Genomic DNA, 21,693 nt, shown 5'->3' with positions numbered 1-21,693 from the left:
AATTTAACTTTTTAAAAAAGAGGAAACTCCTCCTCTGACTCAAAAGTCGCGGATTCGAGGAAAACCATCAGCATTGCCTCCTGCCCACCATAGTGGGAGGGCCAAACACCCCACATGAATTTTGGAGCAATAATGCCCATAGATCCAGATTTATTCTGGTTTCTGTGACATTACACAAACATTTGCAATTACTTTTAACCCTTTGGATCTGTCACTAAGTACTTTCTGCCAGTTGAGGGGTCAGAAGAAAAAAAAAGAAATGTCATCAAAACCAGTCGCTTTGCTTGTAAAGCAAATGCTTCATCAATAGACACTGAGATAACCAGACCTTTCAGACAATTGTCATACTGTAAACAATGGTCGTGATTGGTTGACATAGCAAACTACACAGGTTTTACTATCGATGGTATGTGTCTTAGTAAATACCCATTATTCTATCGCTTAATCAATAAAACCAACACAGGAAAAGATGTGTAAACTTATACGTTTAAAACATGATCGAGAAAATCGTATGATAACTATCCACCCATTTGGCGGTAAAAAACAAGAACAATGATCAGAGAGAGGTCGATTTCATTCACGTAATTGTTTATAAACAAATAATTATGTTTGTCCAAGCACATGTGAAGGCGTATCACAAATTCCATATTTTGATTGGTCAAAAATCTACTGGTTAATTCAACTATTGGAGACACTTGTTTTATAAGCAAGGTTCCAACCTAATCCATATACCTCTAAAAATCAATCTCCAAAGAATTTAGCTCTTCATCATTTTTTTAAAAAAAGAGATTCATTTTTTCCAATATGTGAATGATTAAATACTTCTTATCAAAACGTTACTGATTCAAAACTAAGTAATATTATCTTTCAACTTCTTTTTTACATCCATTTGCTTTGTACTACATGATGTGCATGGGAATCTTGCCTAACAAAGCACTAACCTGTTTCTTGACTTGGTCCCTAAAGTCATATGGAAAGATACAGTCTTTTGGAGTGGTGATCACTGGTAAAGAAAGAAATGAAATAATTAATTAACTTTATGTACTTCCTGCTGAAAAAGCTCAAGGAACTTAAATATAAATAAATACGCTATTGCTTATCAGTAACCGTAATATCAACCAAAAAAGAACAAAACACGATTAGGCATGATTGAAAAAACTTGGATGAAATCATAATGGGGCAACAACAACAAAATACAGTGGAATCCTGATAAAGATTGGTTGGCTTTAGACAAGGTTGACTTTATTCAATATCAACATTAGACATATAGATAAAGAAGAGAAAATTTGGAACCAATAAGAGCTGATTTAAAGCAGAAGTTGACTTTGAGAGTCTTGACTTTATGGATTACACTGTAGAGAATTTCAAGTCTGAACAAGCTATAAGAGTCCTTTAGCTGGATGACCTTTTTTAAAGATTGGGTCTACAAAATCATTTCATAACAATGAAATTGAAATGTACTTTTGTTTGTTTGTTTTTTGTTGGTTGGTTGGTTTGTTTGTTTGGGGGGGGGGGAGAGAGAGGGGGTCTTGTTCTGGTTTTCTCCTTCAAAAGTTATAGAATTAATGTACACTTTCTTACCACAAAAGTGCTGCTCAAATAATTGTTTTTTTGGTGCCGGTTTGTCCATGTGGAATTTTGTATGGACAAGACATGAACAGGCCACAATCTGTGGAGAAAAATGCATTAAAACAAAAGTTTTAATTTACAAAAAGATTAATTTGTTTTTCATTTCGAACATAACTTTAAAAAATTATTTTTTAAAATAAAAAATAAAAATTCTTTAACATTATTTTTTACTATTTATTCCTACTGATTAAACTGAAACATTATATTTTTCTTGACTTTATATTTTTCAATATATATCATCTGCATATTAATCTCAATTAAAGCTACTAATTTCAAAAAGCCTACTTGTATTCATAGCGGCCAACTTTTCAAAGAACTAAAACGGGTCACCATAATACACAATACAGTCATGACCCAAAACAGTAGTATGTTTGGACTATTATATAATATAATCTAGATTTAGAGCTTTTTCTCTTCCTTGTTTTAATGCCAAGAAGGCATAATCCCACAGCATTCAATGGTCATTTCTATACAGTGTGCACTGCGTGGAATCAGCGCTATTTCAGTTGGAACTCCCAAGGGACCAATAACCCTCCCTGCTCGCTACCTGCATGAGGTCATTGGAGTTCAACTGGTATCAGGCAGTGCCGTGTCCAATGGGGGCAATTATGGATATTTATGGTCTTATAATATGTCTGTATAGCGGGAAAACAATAACAGACTTTTCACTTTATTATTTTGATTTGAAAAATCAGTTGTCTTTCTAAACATCAGTGAAAATTTGACATTTTAGTGGTTAATAGTTTTCTTTGAATATCACAAATTGTTGATCTAATTTTAAGCGCTTGTAAATTATGGTGCACTTAAATAAAAAATTTGTTATTCAAAACTCAGCGGCAATATCTCAAGAATTTTAATAAATATCAAAAGTACATATATGCATCTATGTTCCTGTGCAATATTATCATATTAGCAGTTGATTTTCTTGATTTATTCATGGTTTTGTAAGTTCTGTATATTGTTTTTACCAATTCCGTTCCTCTCAAACAGTTGTGTTGATCATAACAGTAAACTGATATGATTTATGTCTTTATGTGGTAAAATAACTCATAAAGATAATATTTTATTGACCAGTAAAGACTAAAAACCAATATTGTGTATGATTTCAAAATCTCAATTTACTATCAATCTGCCTATAAAGTATGACTTCTTTACAAGAAAAAAATCAATCACCCAACAAGGTTACTGGACATGCTATAAATATTGCAGTATCAATCATCAATTACAACTAACACTAAGCACTGGTACTGTTAAATTAAATGATTTGCTCAAACAGACGGACATGGTATGTGGACAAAAGAGGATTCAAAATTATGAGGGCATATAGTTTATTCCAAGTAGTAACCTTTATCTCTTTATTGACCAACTATATTCAAAACGAACACACTGTCCACATAGGTTATATAGAATCATCTCCTTTCTTCCAAGAATACACATTTAGTCATTGCCTTATAAAGTCATCTGATATACCATTGAACTCCAGTCAGTCAAATTTAGAGATAAAACAATTGAATAACAACCAGAGTCAAATCAGTACAACACCACAGGCATACCACAGCAAGATCATTTAATTTTTGGGAAATCACTGCCATATATATCTGGACGCTTCAGTCTATAAAAAGTTAACACATTCACTTGTGTACAAAAGGAGAACTTGAGCTTACATTATATTACTTATTCAACATGCAAGAATACCCTAAACATTGACACCTATATGACACTATAAAGTTGCGGGTGGTTGGATGGGAGCATCACCCTTGAATCATATACCTATGATGTTCGCATGGGTGTACGATCCGATAGTGATGTCGTTTCTTCTTCTCTTTACTAGCCTATCCTGCTTCTTTGGTTTGTGATTGTATTTTTGACAGGGGATATTTTTTTTTCTGTAAATCTTCTGCCTGTTTGTTCTTGGTTATTTATAATTTAGCTTATGATATCTTTAGGTTATGATTTTGATTTACATTTGTACTATTTTTGTTAGATTGCTTGTTTTTTTTGTTTCAGCGGTCTCTCATATAACCTCAATTGTGTTGGAAGAGACCTAAAGCAACAAACAACAACAACAACAACACTATAAAGTCGGCATTTCCTGAGACAACCACACAAAAGCAGTACCGTATACATCTTCAAACTATAATGCTATAAAAAAATATAATTTTGACTTGAATCGTAAGGGATTTAAGTATAGAAAAAAGTTATCAAGCCATTAAAAAGTTGGCATTCAAATGTGCCCAAAACTCATAATATTTAAATCAGTTAAAAAATCATATTAGTATTATTTTCGTCTAATGGTTTATATTTTATTCCTAAACTGATATTTGGACATAATTCATGGCATGGAATACTATGAGAGAGAAAATGAGGATCTCACCAAGTCATGCCAAATAAGAAATTTACAATAAAAAATTCATATCTTTTAAGGTTTTACTGCCCAGACGACAAAACTTGGCATGTGTCAAGATCATCATTTTTACTTTACAATGATGCTTGTTTCAATCATTTTCTGACGCTGGGAATTAAATTATTAATATGCAAATTACAACAAATTAATTTCATTGATAGCTCAAAAACCACTAAATTGACACCTCTCTTATGAGCAGCCTTAAGAGGATACATTATTATCAATCATGGCATATGATGAAAGAAACCTTTGCTTTGCTTGTGGTGAGGGAACAATTTTCATATTTGTGTTAGCAACTGAGCAATACCATGAAATATTGCAACAATTAATTACCATCAGTGGCATCACAGATTTCCCCTGACCGCTACCTGTTCCACCCATGGGCTGACCCCACTAATGGGGTCAGGTTGACCTAGCACTGAAATACCGCTCAGAGGGGAAAATGCCACGCAGTGCGTGATATATATAAACAGTCCAATTTTTAAAAATTAAAGTTTTACCAGATTGCCAAATTGGGAGTCCCAATTTAATCAGAACAGTTGACCACTATGTGTATTATATACCTCGTTTTGTCTTGTCTTAGGGTTGGGCAGTGTCCGGAAGTTAAGGGTCATCAACACAAGAGGTGGAGGGTCCATTGTAGTCTCACTGATACTAATATGTTGTGGCTTAGATATCAAAGCCTGGGAATCAAATAAGATTAAAATGCAATATAATTATGAAATTTATTTACAATGTTGCTTTGTTTGTAATTTGCATTTTGGGCTCTTAATGCCTGTTTTACTTTATTGCATTAAGCTTGGATTATTATTATTATTTATTTTTATCATTTATCATCATCATCATCATCATCGTCGTCATCGCGTCATCATCAACATCATTATTATTATTATTATTAATTTTATCATTATTATTATTATAATTATCATCATTATCAAAAGTATTATTATTATCGTTAATATTTCCAATACTTTTATTGTTGAAATTAAGTGTGTGGCAAAGGTATATTACTAACAGAAAATAAGAATAAGAAGTATATAAATGCAGTTTAAGATTCATTTAAGATTAAATATTACCTCAAGTTTACACCAACTGACAGCTGGGTTTGGAATCTCTGAAAGAGAAAAGATAAAATATGATAGAAGTAAAGTGAACATAGAAAGCTCTAAGAATAATAGTTTTGTTTTGCTATGGGGCTTTTTACTTTTGTGATAGAAATTATTTCCATGTGTTAAAATATATATATATATAACTCCCCCCCCCCCTTCTTTTTTTTTTGTTTTGTTTTGGTTTTTTGTCTTTTTTTGTTAAGTAAATATGTCTGGAGAGGGATGAGACCTTTAGTAAATAAATGAAATGAATAAGGTTAAATATATTACTGACTTTTATACTGTATGTTGGATTGCCTGGGGTTACTTTACTATTAAGCGGTTTGAGCTTGTTAAGATACAGGGGAGATGCTATATAAAAAAACATTTATTATTATCATGATTATGTTTTATATGAAGAGCACAGGGGAATAAACGGCAGAGCCACATTTTTACTTTTTGAAAAACTTATTTTTATAAATTTTAATACATAATGTTTCACAACAGAGATAATTTCTATCATATAAAAATACTAACCAACATAACATTCTCTAAAAGATAACTTAAATCTACATACACATATTCTTCCACCTCATCCAAAATCGGAAAGTGGTTCTGCCTCTTTACTTCCCCCTGTGCCTTTCATATAGTTCCCATGTTCAATGTGCTAATTTAGCTAGAATAATCAAGCTGTGTTAAGAGCATCAATATTCTTACAAATAATTATTTATCAAAATTTCTCCATATGACAAATATTCATAAAGATTTGAAAAAGTCGAGGAAGATTTTTAGGGATGTTTTCTTTTCTTGTATTTTTCTTTCTTGCTTTGTCTATCACTGTTTTATGCACACTTTTTCAGATCTTTATCTTACACTGGTGCCTGTTCCCTAGTTTGCCACTTTGATATTTTCAACAAATATTCAACTTACGTGGGCATTTCAAATCTAACCAAGCTGGTCCTTTCATCTTCTGGCCAACTAACAACATTTCTAAACTGTCAAAAATAATAAAATGTGAGAGAAATATTTAGTTATAAATCCTACAAGCATCATGTATGAAAAGAAGAATCAAAGTAATATTGAATAAGAGATGAAACACAAAGGCTAAAAATTGAGAAATTACAACTAAATGGCAGAGATATCATTAATCTTATTTATGCCATCCCACTATTGTCATTTTCTTTCCTCTAAATCTGAAGAGCTCCTCACCCCCCCCCCCCTCCCTCCCTCCCACAACCGCACCCCTCATCAATGCACTGAAAATCCTTTACGTAGCACAATACATTCGCCCTGGGTGAAAAAAATTATACTTGGTACAAATAGTCCTTTTTATTTCAAATTGATAGCCATTTTCAATTCTGAAGATAAAGGAAATAAAATTAAACGTTGTATATTGGAACCATAAACTTTGTGCCCTAAAATCTGATACCAAATTTACAAATTTCTAACCACTTGTTGCAGAGGTATGAATGTGAAAACAAAGTTTATAGAAAATCAACTTTAAAATTGAGGCACTTATTTTATGCATAGTCGAATCAGTGGGCAAAGGTAACTCTTTGGATACAGGCGTTTAAAAGTTGAAAAGAGAGATAAAATTTGGCAATTTCAATATAATGAGAAAACTGTTGCTCGAAATAAAATAATCGAAAGAACTTAAAAGACTAAGAGCAATAATTTTATTTATAAAGAAAGATAGTCACAATGTAACCTCACCTCCTTCTTTGACAGACAAAGCTATTTATTTAACCAAAGAAAGTAAAGATCATATAGTGTGTATCAAAATGCATGAAAACGAGCATGTGCACACACACACACACACTCACTCACTGATGTGCATGTGCACCGAGGGGCAAACTGCACAACCACATTGCACACAAAGCCCATAAACAAGGGCATTTAAGTGGTCAACAGTTGCATTTATATATCAGGCTTGACCAATCAGGGACTTGCATTTGTATTGTTGTTCGGGAAAATTTTCATGTTATTTACAGCTTTTAACATTCATTATTGGTAACTATGAAACCCTGGAATCTGTCATGCTTTCTCTGAGCCGGATGTCTAATGTTGTTCTTGAAAGAAGCAACTCAGTATTATTAAATTAAGCCCTGGAAAGGGTAGTTATATGAAGGTAAATAATTCTTTTTGAAAGTGAACATTTCCAATTTGAAACATTTTCTCTGTTTCCCAAATCAAACTTTAATACCACTCCAAGTCAGCAGGTCACAATCAACTGTTAAGAGAGTTCGTTGGATGTTTTATAACAGTATCAATATTTACCTCGATGTGTTAGTACCAAATACATGACTGAAAGTTTCTCCCTTGAGGTCTGCAGGCAATGTAGGCATGTCGGCCTGTTAAAGGAAAAACATGCTGTGAAGATCTCATCTATTTTCTACTGCGTAAAATGAATCTCAGCTACTCAACACGGGTCAAAGTTAGAAAAAGTTAAAAGCCAGCCAGGCCTGAGTCAGCAAAATAAAAAAGGCTGCAAGACAACCAGTCCATCTGTCAAACTCAAACCAAATGCAAAAATAACATATAATGCCATAGTTATGTAATGTTATTATGTAATTTATAACTACTAGGGCGGTACCTATATCCATTCTTATCATTAGACATAACTTTACTTTTTATATATATCTAATGAATTCTCCTTTCCAATCTTAATTGTGCCAGTACATCAGAGACGCCAACTTCAAATTTGGCTCACTGGAATTTCAGACACCGCTATGAGGAATTTCAATGCTGAAACAGGAATTTCCACATACAAAATCCTATCTATTTAAGATGATAATTTGTAAGCACAATGTCAAATTTCACCCCAAATCCCCATTATTTTCAAATCAAGTTAAGATCCAAAACCGGGTATATAAAATGTAAAAATGAACAATAGTAGTAATAATAATAATAATAATAATAACAATGTAAATCATTTATACTGCACCTATTCCATATTCAAACAGCTCTAGACCCCTAACGTGTGTCTTCAATAAATCAATTGCAGCCAAGAGTAGAAGTTGTAGCATTGGTGGTAATGATGAGAATATGGTGATGATGGTTATAATAGTGATGTTAATGATGATGATATGGTGGTGATGGCTCTAATAGTTGTGGTAGTGATGGTGATGATGTTGTGGTTTTAATAGTGGTGATAGTGATGATATGGTGGTGGTAGTTGTAGGAGTGATGATGCGTTGGTGGTGGTGGTGGTTTAGTAGTGGTGTTGTGAAGATAATCATGACCATCATCACTACCACTTCACTCCTACCTATACTCAACCTTCTCCACCATGTCATCCTCAATACCACTGCCACTCAAGCCACCACCACAATATCGTTCAAAATTCAATGTTATAACATCCTGCAAACAGGTCATGTGAGTTCACGTCATTAATCCTGACTTAGCACAATCTATCCAATGCAACAGAAAATGATCTCCATCAGAATATCTAATTGGATTTGCTTTCAATTTCGGTTAACAATTAATGCCACAGATGAAGCAATTTCAATTATAAAGATAACTCACAAACATAATAAAAAAGACCTAAGCTACTTTTAAACCACAAATCAAGTCTACTTACAAACGCATTTTCATTTACATCTCCTTTTAAAAAATTAAATACCTGATGAACTACAAAAAAAGTGTACAATCACATGGAAAAATTTTTAAGCATTTAACAGGTCTAAAAAAAAAGTGTACAAATACACTGTTTTGGTGCAAGGTTGGCAGCTATTACTACCCTACTCAAATTTTACAATCTTGCATCAACTTGACCCCTAGATGTGACATGTCAGCTCAACAATTGGTTGAAATCGACAAGGATATGAAAGTCAAAATTGAAATGACCAAAGAAGAAATCATCAAGTGTTGGGTCAACATTACAACGGAATGAGGGCCTTGGAGATGACAGCAAAACAAATAACTGCTTATTATCATCAAAAAAGAGGGTTGTGACCGGGTGAAAGAGTGCATTCTGCCACATCCCTCTGAATTCTCAATTAAAGAAATTGACCCAGTAATTAATTAAGCTCTGTGAGAAACTGTTTCATGTATGGAAAAATTAGCAATTCAAGGTGTACATCACCCATTTTTTTTCAAAACAACCGTAAACACATATAAAAATCTAAAAAAATAAAACTAAACAAAAAATAATAAATCCTAATAAACCACACATTGCCAAATGATAAGAGCGGCTTATACTTAAAGATGTTTGCTGCAGTGATAAGCTTAGATTACCATGGTCTGGAGTCAAAACTACATGGATGCTACTTGAGGTACTGATTCCATTATCTGGATGTCTTTGTAATCTGGACAAATACTGATTATGAAGACATGACTGTATAATGTTTTTAAAACAATGAAAATAAATTTCCTCACCCCATATCGTACTTCCAGGTAGTCTGCCTCAATTGGAACTTCCTGCTTCTCAAAAGCATAACTTTTCTTCACTTTCTGTGATAAAAAAATTACATATCAAGTCATGAAAATCAGCAATCTCTTAAAAATTCTGCTATTGTATCTCAAGGCATCTCATAAGCTTTACCATTGTATATTGACTGAAAAATCCTTAACATTAGTAGTTAGTAGTAGTAGTAGTAGTAGTAGGTGATGATGATGATGATGATGATGTGTACTAGTGGTGTTAGTGATCATTTTGACATGCTGGTGGTGGTTATTGTAAGGAAGGTAATGATGATGCGATTATGGCTGTAGTAGTGATAGTGGTAGCGATGATGTGGCACTGGTGGTGGTGCTGATGATGATTATGTGGTTGTAGTTGTGGTGGTAGTGACGATGATGTGATGGTAGGGATGATGATGATGATTTGATAGTGGTTGTAGTGATGATGTTGTGGTGGTGGTTGTGGTGATGTTGTGCTTGCAGTAATGGTGGTATTGATTATGATGATGTCAATCTCATGGTCACTTTGATTATTTGATTTCTTGTGTACTGAAATAACACGAGTGCCCCGCCTCTTTATCCTCAAATTAGAGGAGGTGCAATCCATTGCAGTACAAGCAGTTGAGAATTATGGAGCTCTTTTTGATAAAAAGCTTTCTGTGGAAAATTTGTCTTCCGTTGGACGTTCACCCCAGACCTTTTTATGAGGAGGTGGGACACTACCCGGAAAATGTAGTACCGGAAAAACTGTACCCCAGTAAAGTGGCACCCAAGGATATAATAATGATAAATCCAATCCTTAAGGAGATTCATTACTATGCAAAAATAAATGGATTCACCAGTTTCAACAGGGATATAAAGTGGAATCTGAAGATAAAATTTCAAAATTCTTTAGATCCACAGATTTAATTGCAGGGTGCTGATAGCTCATTCTGCTCCTAAAGTAAAGACTCAGTCTGTATACAATGTACTCTAAAAGAGAAAGAAGAAACAGTACAATTGATTTTTATCATAATTACCATAGACTTGAACTTGAGTATCCTGTGCTTCTCAGCTATTCTATCAAACTCTTCATATACATCTGGCATGGTCACTTCATGGTCACTTTCATTGCCTGTCTTCAAGTTAACCCGCTGGAAAGAAAGAGAGAAAAATAATAAAGAGATGATGTTGATACAATTTCGTTACTTTATCCTACAATTTGAACTCATTATCTCTAAAGAATAAAGTGAAATAATTCCTACTAGGACATCCACTCAGCAATGATATTAAAAATGAGTATATCACAATTGATCGTTTCCCTTACGTATCTACAATACTAGGATTTCATAAATCCATTGTTTTGATCTATTTTAGTGAAATGAAACAATGGAAGCTTCCACAGACACTTGCAGTGTTTATAGTTAAGTTAACTTATTGAAAATGATAAATTCCAGACATTTGAGATCACTGTTAAGTGTGTTAAGCAAATGTAATCATTAACCTTGACTCTTGGCAAGATGAAAATCCTTCGATCAATGTTCTTGACAGTCACACAGCAACTGACATACGTCTTGGCATCTTCCACATATACTTTACCAAACAAGTAAACTGTACCTATGTAACAAGCAGTAAGTAACAAACATATAGAAATAGTCTCCAGCATACACACACAAAAATAAATAAATAAATTTTTAAAACCTTAAGCTTTTACATAGCGCAATATCCACTTAACCTGCTCAAAGCGCTTTACAAAGGGTCCCTGACCAACAGCAACATGTAACACATAGAACGAGACATGACGCCGGTTAGGCAATTTTACAAATTTTTCAACAGAGACAATGCTGTTAATGACCAGGTACTCATTTTACACCTGAGTGTGGTGAGAGAATGTGAGTAAAGAGCTTTTTTCAAGGACTCAACTATGCGCAGAGAATGGCTTAAACCCTGGACCTTCCGATCCCAAAGCGAGTATCATACAAGACACATAGCCACACATACACCACCTCTGCTATCATCATCACAACTGCCACCACCACCATCACCTCAATCATCATCATCACCACCAACACTAACAATATCAATATCATCACCTCCACCACCGCAACCACCACCAGAACCACCAATTATCATCATTATATCGTCCATGGCAGAAGTGTCCTCATTATAACAAACAACAATCAATAACTATGCTAATACATCATGAATACCACTATTGAAATATCATCATCATCATCATTATCATCATCGTCGTGGTCGTCATCATAAAGTTAATCACTGTATCTAGCAAAACCTCAATCATACCTGGTTGATGATAAGGATCTTCAAAAGCATCTAACCAATAGAATCGTAGGACCTGTTCCCCTGCAGAATTGTTGATCAATGGTAATTTAGAGGAGTCAAGTTGAACATCAGCGCCCTCTGTAGAATCTTCCATTGTGTCCTTTCCAACATTCTCCCAACCAAGTGTCAGCAGTTCATCACTGAAAACGACGTTTTAAACTTAACTATACTCTAGTAATAAATAGGGCACCTGTAATAAGACATTTGGAATTTAGTTGACAGATAATGTAATCTACTATTTTATTATAAAAATTGTACGATTGCCATCTTTGTCTTTGTAGGGATCTATAATGCGAAGTCCTCTTCTGTTGAATGCAGCATTCATTATAAAATATTTGTTTTTGTCACAAAAATCCTTGAGACATTCTGGGTATCCTTTAGAGTTGCTACCAATGATATTTTCATGTTCTCTGTTCTTTCGTAATTTCGAGTTAAAGTTAATATTACCAAAGCTTTATTTGTGAATAACTTCAAAGTAAACTGATACCAAAGAGTAAAAATCTGGACAGAACTACATTACATAAACATGCGATTAAACATTGTGTAGAACCTTATCATGTGAAGGGGTTTAATGGCACTTGCAACAATTTTAAGTCATTTAAGTCAGTAAAAGGGAAATGATATGCAAAAATTTGTAGCACCAAATAAAAAGTAAAACTAATTCAACAAAGGGAACAGAAGATTCCATCCATAACACAAGTCAGATCCACACAAACTCAAGCATATTTAGCTGAAGGGCCCCCTGTAACAAATGCTATAGCTATAACCAGAGATGCCAACTTAAAATTTGGCTCACATGAATTTCAGACACCACTCCGAGAAATTTCAATGTGGAAAGAGGAATTTCCGCATACAAGAAAATGGAATTGGGATGGTTTTTGGCATTGAGTTTACAAATCGTATACTTCCAAATTGATGCTGTGCACAGTTTTCTCTTTAGATCTATAAGATAGATAAACACAATGTCCAATACCACCCCAAATCTCCTAAACCTCTAATGGCTGTGGTTGTAGTTGTGTTGATGATGATGTGATGGTTTTTGTTGTAGTAGTGGTGTTGGTAGGGATGGTGATGTGGTGGTTGTTGTAGTAGTGGTGGTAGGAATGGTGATGTAATGTTGTATTGGTGGTAGGGATGGTGATGTTGTAGTAGTGATGGTGATGTGAAGGTGGTTGCTGTAGTAGTGGTAGGAATGGTGATGTGGTGACATAGTACTAGTGGTGGTAGGCATGGTGATGTGGCGGTGGTTGTTTCAGTTGTGGTGGTAGGGAAGGTGATGTAGAAGTTGTGTAGTATTGTTGGTAGGGATGGTGATGTGGTGGTGGTTGTAGTAATGGTGTTATGGATGGTGATACGGTGGTTGTAGGGATGGCGATGTGGTAGTTGTTGTAGTAGTGGTGGCGGTGGTGGTAGGGATGGTAATGTGGTGGTGTAGTAGTGGTTGTGGGGATGGTGATGTGGTGATGGTTGTAGTAATGGTGCTGTGGTGGTTGTAGTAGTGATGGTAAGGATAGTAATGTGGTGGTTGTTGTAGTAGTGGTGGTAGGAATGGTGATGTGGTGCTGGTTGTAGTAACAGTGGTGTATGGATTGTGATGTGGAGGATGTAGTAATAGTAGTGATAGTGATGATAATGTGGTGGTGGAGGTTGTGGCTGCAGAGGTAGTGATGATATGGTGGTGGTGATGATTTCTGATTGTAGTAGTAGTAGTAGTAATAGTAATAGTAGTTGTTGTAGTAGTAGTAGTAGTAGTAGTAGTAGTAGTAGTAGTAGTAGTAGTAGTAGTAGTAGTAGTAGTAGTAGTAGTAGTAGTAGTAGTAGTAGTAGTTGTGGTTGTGGTGTTATTTTTGTTGTGTGAAGTAAATGAACGGAAGGAAGTCGGTGTGACACGAAAGACGAACGGAAGCAGTGGAGGGATTTGTGTTGTCAAGGAGAGGAGACCGGAGAGACGTTTTCGTATGCACTTTGTTTTTCCGTTGTCTTGTGGCCTCATGTGATATTGGACCAGTCAGAGGAAGCAAGTGAGGTTGATACGCCAGGTCAGTCCATTCATTATTAACAACAAGCTATTTCGGCCTGTATCTAGAATTTACCAAAAATGGCTGGGTTAGAAAAAGTTATAAAGCCATTTACAGGGGATGGAGATGTGATGTTTTGGATCTCAAAAGTAGCATTGATAGCATCGCTCTCAGATATACAGGGGTGAGAATGACTGGTCACAAAAAAGGAGGAAATTTTTCATAGTGAAGATCATGACACACCCATAACTTATAAATTTGAATTTCACTAGAATTTACTGAGATGCGATCCAAAATTTGTCTTGCAGCATTTTCTGACACGACTCGGTGGAATTTCAAAAGTTGAAAGTGTAATTATAGGTGATTGTAGTAGGGATGATGATGTGGTGGTGGTTGTAGTAGTAGTGGTGGTGGTAGGGATGATGTGGTAGTCATTGTAGTAGTAGTAGTCCTTTGAATGATTATGTAGTGGTGGTTGTAGTAGCTGTGGTGGTAGTTGTAGTAGTAGTAGTGGTGGTAAGGATGATGTAGTGAATGTAGTGTTATTTGTAGGAGTAGTGGTGCTAGGGATGACGGTGTGGTGGTGGTTGTAGTAGTAGTGGTGGTAGAGATGATGATGTGGTGGTGGTTGTAGTAGTAGTGGTCTTAGAAATGATTGTGTGGTGGTGGTTGTAGTAGTTGTGGTAGGAATGATGATGTGGTGGTAGTTGAAGTAGTTGTGGTGGTAGAGATGATGATGTGGTGGTGTTTGTAATAGTAGTAGTGGTAGAAATGTTGATGTAGTGGTTTTGGTGTTTTTTATTCAGTGATGATAACAGTAACAGTAAATTTGTCAAAAAGGAGGACAATTTCTTGGTCTATCGATCAAACAGAAGCAAAGTGTAAAAATAACAGGAACATAGTTTTGTATTAGTATTATGTAATATATTACTATTTCTAGTTTAAATCCATTCTTATCAATAGACATCAATTTACTTTTTGTAAACATTAAATGAATTGTCCTTTCCACATGTTAAAGGCCTACAGTGTTATTCAAATACAAGGCCAGAAAGTGTTGTTTTGTTTTGATTTTTACTTTATAAAACAGGCTACAATATATTTGCCACTGAAACCTAGTGGTTACTCAGCTTATAAATACAACCCAAGAATCTCTCAAATTTAAAGCCATGGTCCAAAGGTAACCAGAAAGAAGAGTAAACTAAGCCAATCACAATTGCTTTATTCTAATACATTATCTCTGTATAACCAGATGATTTAATGGATGGTTGCGAAAAAGAGAGAGAGAGACAGACAGACAGACAGAGGGGTGGGAGAAAGACCTCTACTAGAATAATTTATGTATTGATCTCATGAATTCTATATCAAAAAAAAAAAAGAAGAAAGGCAAAGGGAAAGAGGGAAAAAAAACCCAAAAAATAGAGAGAGAGAGAGAGAGAGAGAGAGAGAGAGAGAGAGAGAGAGAGAGAGAGAGAGAGAGAGAGAGAGAGAGAGAGAGAGAGAGAGAGAGAGAGAGAGAGAGAGAGAGAGAGATTAAAAAGGCAATAGTTACCTACGACAGATAAAAAAAAAATCCAGACCCATTTGTCCCTCCCCTTCCCCTTCAACAATCAACTAATTAATCAAAGAACACCACTGGTCTTCTGTGTCAATTGTGACATCTGGTGCCATTCTGTCTGGCCCGACTTCATAAAAAACCGGACCGTCACAAAATTTCACAAGACTGAGCAAAGGTGTCAAAATATGACATGAGCAAAGGTGTCAAAATATGACATAAGACATAATGGTGATTTTGTGGTTTTGAGGAAAATGTTTGACAAGGCAAATTCAGCGGCAAATTTCTGAGAAACTCTCAAAACTCCGAATAATCACTGTACTGTTTATTTATCCAAAAAAATTAGAAAAAGGAGGAATTGTGATGGGGATGAGCAGAGATAAACTACCATTTAGGCGGAAGATTCTCAGCCCTGGATATAAAAGAGGCGGATCTGGTGAAGCTGATACCAATGTATCTTGAAGGGGGAGCGTTTGCAGTCTTGAGATGCCAGAAGATGTCAGGAGGAATGTCGGAAAACTGAAAAAAAAAGGACTACTGAAAGCTTTTTCAGACAGCCCATTTGTAGCATTCGAGAAGTTGAAATCACTATGATGGAGTGGAGGGTCAATCAATATACAATCAATATCTATGCTACAGAACTGAGGAAACTGGCAAGGGAAAGCGGGTTTGTGGGGGCAGCAATGGAGCGTGTAGTGCGACTGGCTCTTGTCACTGGAGTTCCCGAAAGAGTGTCGATGGAGCTACAACAGGTCGAGAGCAGATAGTGTGCCAGTAGCAGATCTGTTGGATAGGGTGAGGATTTACTCTAAAGAGGTCTGAGCGGGAGTGACTGCTGGGGTGGTGAGTGCAGGAGCAGGCATTGGCAGCAAGAACAGAAAACGATCTGGACAGATGAAGTGCTGGGAGTGGGGAGGGCCACACCCTATAAAGTATTGTAAGCAGAGATAAAGGATTAAGTGCTATAGATGCGGAGGTCCGCACATGATAAAGTTTTGCAAAGAGAAAGATACAAATCCTGCTAGTTGCCAGCTGGAGATGGTACAGAGTGTGCTCAACAGAGTGCCGGTCATTGAGTTGTGCAGTCATTAGTTGGAGGTGTGGATTTCATCGTAGGATGGATATTATTGACAGGTTGGGAGGCGTAACAGTGGTGGGACGAGAAGTGAAGCTTGGCAAGACTGGTGCGTGTGCCATGACGGTCTGTAAGGAGAGGAGTCCTGATATAAAAGAGAAGGATTTTGATGTATGGTTTGATGGAGAAAAGTGGACAGTGAGATATAAGTGAATTGAGAAGGGAGCACCGGAGTTGAAAAACAGAGTCGGTGAATACAAAATGTGCCTAGATGATAAAAAGAAGGTCAATTACGACGCAGAAGTCGAGAGATGGATTGAAGAGGGAGTGCTTGTACCCTAGAAAGGAGAGGAAGGAGGGCTGCTAGCACTGATGGCCGTGGAGCAATCCACCAAGGGGAAAGTTCGACCTGTACTTGACTTCAGAGAGCTTAATGCTCACGTAAGGAGCCACACCACGACAGCTGATATCTGTGGAGAAAATCTAAGAGAATGGCGTCAGGTAGACGGGGAGGCAGAGATAGTTGACTTAAAGGCTGCATATCTACAGGTACATGTGACAGAGAACCTGTGGAAGCACCATTTGGTAAAGTACAACGACAAGGTGTACTACTGTCTTACAAGGCTGGACTTTGGACTGAGCTCGGCACCCATCATTATGTCGAAGATTCGAAGAAATTTCTGCACAAGGATGAGCAGGTGGGTGCTGGGACCAGTTCATACATAGATGATATATATGTCGACCTGCGTAAGGTGACGTCCAAGGCCGTTGTGGACCACTTAAAAAGAAATGGACTAAAATCCAAGGAACCTGAGGCGCTACAGGGCGGTGCTGTACTGGGGCTCAAGCTGCATTGAGGCGAGGATGGTATGCTGCAGTACAGAAGGGCCAATCAGGTGCCAGAGGTGCAAGATGAGATGATGAAGAAGGAGCTGTTCTCAGCATGCGGCAAGCTGGTGAGGCATTATCCAGTCGCTGGATGGTTGCGAACAGCATGTAGCTACATAAAGCGGCACTAGGGTGGAAGCAGCTGGAGTGGTTATGTGGGAGATGCAACCAGAGACAGGATGAGGGAGGACGTGAGAGAGGTAAAGCAAAATGACCATGTGAGAGGTAGATGGCAAGTTCCAAAGTCAGAGGAAGGGACAGTGTGGACAGATGCCAGTGATATGGCGTTAAGAGTAGTGTTGGATATTGCTGATGTTGTGGCAGAAGACGGCACATGGATGAGAAAGAAAGATGACTACAGTCACATAAACATAGCGGAGCTTAAACCAGTATTAAAAGGGATGAACCTATGCGTGAATTGGGGCATCAAGAACATCATCAAGACCACGGACTCTGCTACAGTGGAGGGGTGGCTGAAAACAACTATGACTATGAGCAGAGAGAGGAGGGCAAAAATGAAAGACGCAGCAGAAATCTTGATCAAGCGAAGATTAGGGACTTTCAAAAGCCTCGTTGAAGAGCTGCAGTTGAATGTTTCAGTTCGTCTGGTGAAATCGGCAGGCAATAAAGCAGACGTGCTCACCAGAGTGTGGAAAAAGTTGTTGGTGAATGAGGCAGAGGCTGCCAGTGTGAGTGTGGAAGAAGTGGGTGAGATGCAAAGGCAACATCATATGGGGGTAGAGAGACCGTGGTTCTTCGCGAAGAGACTGAACGGAGACGTGCAGAAGGAAACAGACAAAGAGGTTGTCAGGTTGTATTCACCCTGCACCTCAACGACATGAAGCGGGGGTACTAAGTGTGGACAGAGATTGGACGAGACTGGCTACAGATGTGGTATGCCATATTTGTCAATGGTAGACAAATGGTGGAGCAAGTGTTTTTAGAAAGGGGGCCGGTGGTGGAGGCGTTATTGGACAATTCTCCAGCGTTCAAGTCTGTGGAAATCAAAGAACTGCATCAAGAGTGGGGAGTGAAGAGAATTTTCAGAGCAATCTACAGACCGGCACCACCGGACAATCAAGGCCATGGTGGAAAGAATGAGAAAGAGTCCAGTAGAGGCTGTGTATTGGTATAACATAGCACCAAAAGATGGACAAAAGGAGAGTTCCTTACCCCACAGTGCAGTGCACACATATGATTGGAGAATGAAGGTAGATGCTAGAAGAGAATGAGAAGAGAAGCCAGAATGTGTTGTGAAGGCTGGTGAAGCCTAGTGACGGTTGATGTACGAGATGGAAGCATGGAACGGTAACGAGGGTGAATTGGTAACGAGGGTGAATTCAGCAAACAATGTTGACGTAGACGGGATGGCGAGACATATACTGGACTGTAGTGACTGAAGAAGAGGATGGAGAAGAGGAAGAAGAGATTGACGCTGTGCATGAGGATGAAGAGCATAGATACCCCTCACGGTGGTGGTGGTGGGTGTAGTACTTGTGATGATGGTGTTTGTATTTATAATGGTAGTGATGATGATGAAGTGATATTAATTGTAGTAGTGGTAGTGATTAAGATTTGGTGTCGGTTGTGGTAGTGATGATGATGTGTGGGTTGTGGTAGTGATGTGGGTGGTGGTGATGGTTGTAGTTAAGGTGTGAGTGCAGATGATGTCATGGTGGTAGTTGTAATAGTATTGGTTGTGATGATGATGATGGGGTGGTGGTGGTGGTTGTAGTAGTGGTGTGAGTGAAGAAAATGATATAGTGGTGGTTGCAGCTGTTGTAGTTAGTGGTGGTATTGATGGTGATGGTTGTAATAGACGTATGAATGCTAGTGATGATGCTGTGGTGGTGGTGCTAGTGATGATGTGGTAGTTTAGTAGTAATGATGTGTCGTAGTGATGGTGATGTGGAGGTGGTGAATAAAAGTGGTGGGAGTGATGATGCAATTGGAGAGAGAGAGAGAGAGAGAGAGAGAGAGAGAGAGAGAGAGAGAGAGAGAGAGAGAGAGAGAGAGAGAGAGACTACTCTGTCAGTATACACCGCTCAGAGGAATTTAAATTTCGTGTAGAAGTCGAGAGATGGATTGAAGAGGGAGTGCTTGTACCCTAGAAAGGAGAGGAAGGAGGGCTGCTAGCACTGATGGCCGTGGAGCAATCCACCAATTTCTGCATACAAGAAAAGGGAATTGGGAATGGTATTTGGCATTGTATGGTGTTTGACACAGCAAAATCAGCGGAAAAATTTCTGAGAAAATCCCAAAATCCCGGAATTCTGCGGAAGATTATCATCACTGATATTTTCAACATGTGCAACCATCCAAAATTTCAAATATAACATTTGCAGAATTTATGGAGACTTGTCAAATTAGTAGAGGGAAGGAGAAACCTGCAATTCCTATGACAATCTTCTGTCTGGCTATTCAGATTCTCATCTAGAAATTCGATATTTAATGACATTCAACCATTCCACTTTATCATTATCTCCCCTTTTTGTTGACTTTTTTGCATTTAGCATATTTTAGTCAACATCCCCATAATTGGACCCTCAAGCGTATCAAAATATGAGAATTCATACTGGTTGGCAAGCCTGTACCATGGGTCAAAGTTGGCAAGTCACTTCGTCTGAAAGTGTTGAATGCCATAGACACAGACCTGCCAACCTTCCCCGGATGAAAGTGTATTCCATGACCCTAAAAAGTGTATTTTTTAGCAAAAAAGTGTATTTTGTTCACACGTGGAAAAAAAGTGCGCACTATACAAAAATTTATATAAAAGCTAACATCAATCCCAAATCAAAATAAACTCTGATCTTCATCATTCAAGTAATCTCTTCTAGTGATTACAAAATTATCGATTTATCGAGAAACTAAAACTTAATGATGGCCATTTAAAATTAGCATAAGGCTCAGAAATTGTAATATCAAAGGAAATTGCTTTCGAAACACTCAAAGAAATGACCAAAAGACCCTTAACATGTTGGTAGAATTGATGATAGTGTCAGTGGAAGAAGTGTTGGTTGTTGTTAGCGATGGTGCTCTAGTGGTCGTGGTGGTGATGAAGCTGTGGTGGCGGTGGTGGTAGAAGTGATGTGGTGGTGGTTGTGGCAGTGACAATGCTGTGATGGCAGTTGTAGAAGTAATGCTGTCATGATGTTGATGGTAAGAGATGTTGATGAAGTTGTGATGGTGATATCTGCTAGCCCAGTACATCAGTTATGAGAAAGTTTTGAGATAAAATATCTGGGAGAGTGGTCTTCAATTCAATAGAGGACAATTTGCAACAGTAGCAAGATATTTTCCATATATGTTATCTAATGATCCATATCTCTCTCTCTCTCTCTCTCTCTCTCTCTGTTTTTTTTTTTTTTTTGAGCATTCACTACTACTCCTCCTCCTACTACTACTACTTCTATATACTACTAATACTATTACTTTGGTCAAATGATGGGAAATTAGCAAAGTATGTAGTATCAGAGCTGCCAACCCCATCTGATGAGAATGTGTACAATGGGACCTCAAAATGGGGGAGATTTCATAAAAATGAGTACAATCCTGAAATCGATGGAAACTAACCATTGTGAAATTAACTAAGCCTAAAAGTAAAAGCTTGAAACAGACTTCCGGGCTTACGATGAATATTCGATTTCATGATATCGGACTAAAACAATAGGAGTGGGTTCACTTTAGAATAATAGAGCAATGAATTGGTATAGACTACAAATTTGAACAATCCAGAAAACTTAAGATAACAGCAATACGAGCATCCGGGCTATTAAACTGAAGAAAACTGAAGTGACTCCGAACACTAAAAAATGGGTACAATCTTGGGGGAAATGCGTACAAGCGTACAATCGCTGAAAATGCATACAATTCCGCATTTTTTGCGGTAGGTTGGCAGCTCTGTAGTATGCAGATACAAGTTAAATACTTCTAAAATGGTTCTAAAAAATTCAACTTTGTAATTCAAGACTCGTACAAAATAATAATAATAAAGAAAAAAAAAGATCATTATAAATTTTATAAATCAAAATAGAGTAATTTAAATTATTATAAAGGGAAATAACCCATTTATGTTTAAGTTAATTAGCAATACCGTTTTTAATTGAAGGCTTCATAGTCAAAGATGATGGTTCAATTAAATTTTCACTTAGAATTTTCTATTTAATAAGTGGCAAAAGTTTGTTTTTGTTTTGTTGTTTTTAAGGGTTTTACGGCGCTTGCAACACATTTAGGTTATATCAGCGCCAGTAAAAAGGAAGAAAATGGGATAGTAAAAAGTTCTAGAATTACAATTAAAGCACCCAAGAAAAAGTAAG

General features: G+C 37.0%; 1 protein-coding gene across 3 annotated transcripts in view; it reads right to left on the bottom strand.

Annotated features, from left to right (window-relative positions):
• Positions 1-21,693, bottom strand: part of LOC144980938 (DNA polymerase alpha catalytic subunit-like) — a 68,573-nt gene that overhangs the window by 27,682 nt on the left and 19,198 nt on the right. For all 3 annotated transcript variants that reach the window (XR_013646989.1, XM_078928918.1, XM_078928917.1), the window contains 10 exons: positions 11,806-11,984; positions 11,006-11,118; positions 10,542-10,655; positions 9,499-9,573; positions 7,399-7,472; positions 6,052-6,116; positions 5,110-5,147; positions 4,597-4,716; positions 1,582-1,669; positions 942-1,003 (listed from right to left, as the gene is read on the bottom strand). Coding sequence is in view for 2 of the 3 variants with exons in the window: in XM_078928918.1 (XP_078785044.1) it covers positions 942-1,003; positions 1,582-1,669; positions 4,597-4,716; positions 5,110-5,147; positions 6,052-6,116; positions 7,399-7,472; positions 9,499-9,573; positions 10,542-10,655; positions 11,006-11,118; positions 11,806-11,984 (928 nt within the window). In the remaining variant the exon portion in view is untranslated. The remainder of the gene's footprint in view (positions 1-941; positions 1,004-1,581; positions 1,670-4,596; positions 4,717-5,109; positions 5,148-6,051; positions 6,117-7,398; positions 7,473-9,498; positions 9,574-10,541; positions 10,656-11,005; positions 11,119-11,805; positions 11,985-21,693) is intronic.

Source organism: Berghia stephanieae, chromosome 10 (assembly GCF_034508935.2).
Source record: "Berghia stephanieae isolate SIO BIC M18660-M18661 chromosome 10, UCSD_Bste_1.3, whole genome shotgun sequence".
In the NCBI taxonomy this organism is placed as follows: domain Eukaryota; kingdom Metazoa; phylum Mollusca; class Gastropoda; order Nudibranchia; family Aeolidiidae; genus Berghia; species Berghia stephanieae.
This window is presented reverse-complemented; position numbering and strand designations above follow the sequence as displayed.